Genomic DNA, 4244 nt, shown 5'->3' with positions numbered 1-4244 from the left:
TCCAGAGAGGTCCACCCAGATGGTCCAAAAAAGGTCACGATGCCCACTGGAGTCAAATCAAAGATGGCACCAGAGCCTGGAAGCACACAAAGATAGAAGAGATACAGGGGTCCTCAACCTTGGGCACTTGTGGATTTCAACTCGCAGAATTCCTCAAAGGAGGAGGAGGACTCAGCCTTCCGTCCTTCCGAGGTCGATAAAATGAGGACCCAGATTGCTGGGGGCAAAATATGCTGACTCTGTAAACTTAAGAGAGCGGCTATAAAGCCCTGTGAAGTGGTATATAAGTCTAAGGCAGTGGTTCTCAACCTTTTTAATGCCGCGACCCCAACCGGTCGTAAGTCGAGGACTAAACCGGTCGTAAGTCGAGGACTAAACCGGTCGTAAGTCGAGGACTACCCAATCGGTCGTAAGTCGAGGACTTTCCCTGCCCGGGAGCGCCGCGCATGCGTGGTTCCGCCCCCTGCACCGGCTGAGGCGTAGCTGGCAAGCGGCAGAGACGGAGCAGGCCGACCACCAGCTGGCCCAGCCCAAGGGAGGTAAGGCACCCGCCGGAAAAGGGGAAAAAAATGGCGGACAAAAAAAATGGCGGACAGCCTTGGTTGGCGACCCCCGTGAAATGGTCGATCGACCCCAAATGGGGTCCCGACCCACAGGTTGAGAACCACTGGTCTAAGGGCTATTGCTATTCCTTCCTTCCTCCCTCCCTCCCTCCCTCCCTCCCTTCTTCCCTTCCTTCAACAATGCAGTATTGCAGGCTAATTCACTGCCCACAGCCAGCAGTTCGATTCTCAAGGTTGACTCATCCATCCATCCTTCCAAGGTCGGTAAAATGAGGACCCAGATTGTTGGGGGGGGGGCAATATACTAACTCTGTAACCTGCTTAGAGAGGGGCTGTAAAGCCCTGTGAAGTGGTATATAAGTCTAAGTGTTAATGCTATTCCTTCCTTCCTTCCTTCCTTCCTTCCTTCACAATGCAGTATTGCAGGCTAATTCACTGCCCACAGCCAGCAGTTCGATTCTCACCGGCTCAAGGTTGACTCACCCATCCATCCTTCCGAGGTCGGTAAAAGGAGGAGCCAGACTGTTGGGGGGGGGAATGATGCTGACTCTGTAACCCGCTCAGAGATGGGCTGCCGAGCACTGTGGGGCGGTATATAAGTCTGCCATTGCTATCCACCCCCACTTGCCCTCAAACACATGGGAGCCGCCCACGCAATGTCACGCCGAGTTTTCCGATGGCCTCCCGTCCACCTCAAGCCAGGTGTGTCCTTTCTGCTTCTGCTATCACACGAATCCATCCTTGCGTTCAGCTAGAGCCTGCATTTGCATTAGAATCGGATGGCAGGGCAGCCCTGAGGTGGGGCAAATGCCAGCCCATCGTCCTTTGCTTTCAGCCCTTCGAGGTAGGCCAGGTCAGAACACAAGACACAAAACACCCTGGTAATCTCCTTTATTGACACAGGCTACCCTAACAGGATCCGACAGCGCGTCCCCTTCCCTCCCTCCCTCGTATGCCAAAGAGAATCGACAGAGAGGGATCTTGAGCTTCTTTCGCACACGTTCCCGTCTTCCCGTATTTTCCCCCACAACTGCCACCTGCAGGCGGTCCTCGACTTACAACGGTTCATTTGGCGACCGCTCAAAGTCACGACGGCACCGAAGAAGTGACCGATGACCGCTTTTCACACTTACGACCGTTGCGGCCTCCTCCGCGGTCGCGTGATCAAAATTCAGACGCTCGGCAACCGGTTCATATTGATGACGGGTTGCGGCCTTCCTGGGGGGAAGGGGGTCACGCGATCCGCTTCTGCGACCTTCGGACGAGCCAGGTCAGCGAGGAATCCAGAATCACTTAACAACCGTGTTGCTGGCTTAACAAACGCAACGATTCGCTTAAACACCGGCGGCAAGAAAAGTCGTAAGATGGGGACAAAACGTCCTTGGCAAATATTTCACTTAGCCACATCAATTTTGGGGCTCAACTGTGGCCGTGACTCAAGAACTGCCTGTACTGGATCTTGGAGGTCGTTTCCCGTAGTCCTCTACACCAGGGCTTTTCAACCAGTGGTACGGGTACCCTCTGTGGTACATTGGCACCTGGCAGGTGGTACGCGACCATCCTAGAAAAGTGGTAGTGGGGGAGGGGAATGAGCTGAACCGGTGGCAGCACCGCACAAGCCTGAGCGAGAGACGGCTGGAGCTGCAGGGCTGTCAGGGCTCAGCGGAAGCGCCAGGATCAGCACCAGGATCCAGCTGATTGGCGCTTCTTCGGGGCTGTCAGGACTCAGCGGAAGCGCCAGGATCAGCGCCAGCATCCAGCTGGAGCTCAGTGCTGATCCTGGTGCTTCTGCTGAGTCCAGAAGAAGCGCCAATCAGCTGGAATGTTGCAGCCTCTCCAGGGTCTTGTGATTTACATTCAGATGCTTGGCAACTGATTCATATTTATGACGGTCACAGTGTCCCAGGGTCATGTGAAGGGACCAAAACCTGCTGCAACCACCCAGCAGACGGAGGGAATAAAAACCAAACACTCCCCACCCCACCCCCACTGCCAATCCCCAACAGAAATGCTCACAACAATGGAAACCTGGGACAGGAGGAAGAGTGCCGCTGGGTGGGCAGGCAGGTGTCTTGCTCGGCTGTGGCTTGGGGGGGGCACTTTTTTCAGGGCCGTTGTAACTTTGAACAGTCACTAAGCGAACTGTTGTAAGTCGAGGACTACCTGTACTTTATCACTTTTTTCCCTTTTTTTTTGGTCATCAAGTTTTTGACACCTTGCTAGGCGACTGGTGGTACTCGGATATTGCCATATCTTAAAAGTGGTACAATGGGTGAAAAGGTTGAAAAGCCCTGATCTAGATGTCTCTTCCAGTTCTTCCAGTTCTCTGCAAAATACCTGCTTTATCCTTGTCTCTTAGTACTATCCATGGAGTCTTCCCAGTTGCAATGTATGGCTGTGAAAGTTGGACCATAAGAAAGGCTGAGAAAGGCCAAAGAATGGAGGCCTTTGAACTCTGGTGCTGGAGAAGATTCCTGAGAGTCCCCTGGACTGCAAGGCGATCAAACCGGTCAGTCCTGGAGGAGATCAACCCTGACTGCTCTTTAGAAGGCCAGATCCTGAAGTTGAAACTCAAAGTACTTTGGCCACCTAAGGAGAAGGAAGGACTCCCTGGAGAAGAGCCTGATGCTGGGAAAGATGGAGGGCAAGAGAAGAAGGGGACGACAGAGAAGGAGGTGGCTGGATGGAGTCCCTGAAGCAGGAGGCCTGAGCTTCAATGGACTCCAGAAGATGGTAGAGGACAGGAAGACCTGGAGGAACGTTGTCCGTGGGGTCGCGAGGGGTCGGACACGACTTCGCGACTAACAACGACGACAACAATCCTCGTCTCGCCCATCGAAGCCTGCAGAAGGTTCTGCTAAACCTTGAATCACGGCCGACCGTGGCCCACAGGTACCCAGAGCTCCATTCTCTATTTCGCTGGGCCTTCTTTGGCATGTCACACGAGGGCAGAGGCAATTTTTGTCGTCGTCTTTCCAGGACACAAAGGCTGTGGGTCTGCGCCTGAAAGCGGGAGGGGCGTTTCGGAAATCTCTGGTTCCAGGAAAGGATCCTGTCTTTCGACCGAGTCCTATCAGATGGTCCCCGAGCCACGGGGTGTAGAGTGTCGGCCTTCTGCGCCAATCTCCCGCTTTGTCTAGAGGGGTGCCAGGAAGATGCCAGGGGTTCCGTTACCGCGAGCTGATAGGGGCTGTCTTCGGGCTGGGGACTGTTGAGGAAAAAGCCTGTCCTCACCTCCTAGAAGGGTGGCTGCCTGCAGGAGAGAGGGAGAGAACGAAGGGGAGAGGGGGATGCTGTCAGTTAAAGGGGAAATCAGAAATTGGAAGAGCTGCGTCTGTCAACTTTGGCATCTTGAAGATGGACGGGCTTCAACTCTCCGGATCCCCCAGCCAGCTGTGCTTGGGTTGTTTCCTTGCAGATGTTTCATTACCCTACTAAGTGTTTCTCAACCTTGACAATTTTAAGGCATGTGGACTTCAACTCCCAGAATTCCACAGCCAGCAATGCTGGCTGTGGAATTCTGGGAGTTGAAGTCCACATGCCTTAAAATTGTCAAGGTTGAGAAACACTGCCCTACTAGATGAAAGTCATCAGTGCCAGAAGGAAGTGGGGGTCTGGAGAAAGGAGGAGGGAGGGAGGGAGGGAGGGAGGGAAGGAAGGAAGGAAGGAAGGAAGGAAGGA

General features: G+C 53.9%; 1 protein-coding gene across 1 annotated transcript in view; it reads right to left on the bottom strand.

Annotated features, from left to right (window-relative positions):
* Nucleotides 1-3364: 3364 nt before the first annotated feature.
* The window catches only part of ARMC9 (armadillo repeat containing 9), a gene marked incomplete at its 5' end in the record, with an annotated part of 104608 nt that continues 103728 nt past the window's right edge, over nucleotides 3365-4244 (bottom strand). Inside the window, 2 exons of the mRNA XM_029284744.1 lie at nucleotides 3365-3566; nucleotides 3798-3816. Of these exons, the coding sequence (XP_029140577.1) occupies nucleotides 3365-3566; nucleotides 3798-3816 (221 nt within the window). The remainder of the gene's footprint in view (nucleotides 3567-3797; nucleotides 3817-4244) is intronic.

This window comes from Protobothrops mucrosquamatus, unplaced genomic scaffold, assembly GCF_001527695.2.
Source record: "Protobothrops mucrosquamatus isolate PMUCROS unplaced genomic scaffold, P.Mucros_1.0 scaffold882, whole genome shotgun sequence".
In the NCBI taxonomy this organism is placed as follows: domain Eukaryota; kingdom Metazoa; phylum Chordata; class Lepidosauria; order Squamata; family Viperidae; genus Protobothrops; species Protobothrops mucrosquamatus.
This window is presented reverse-complemented; position numbering and strand designations above follow the sequence as displayed.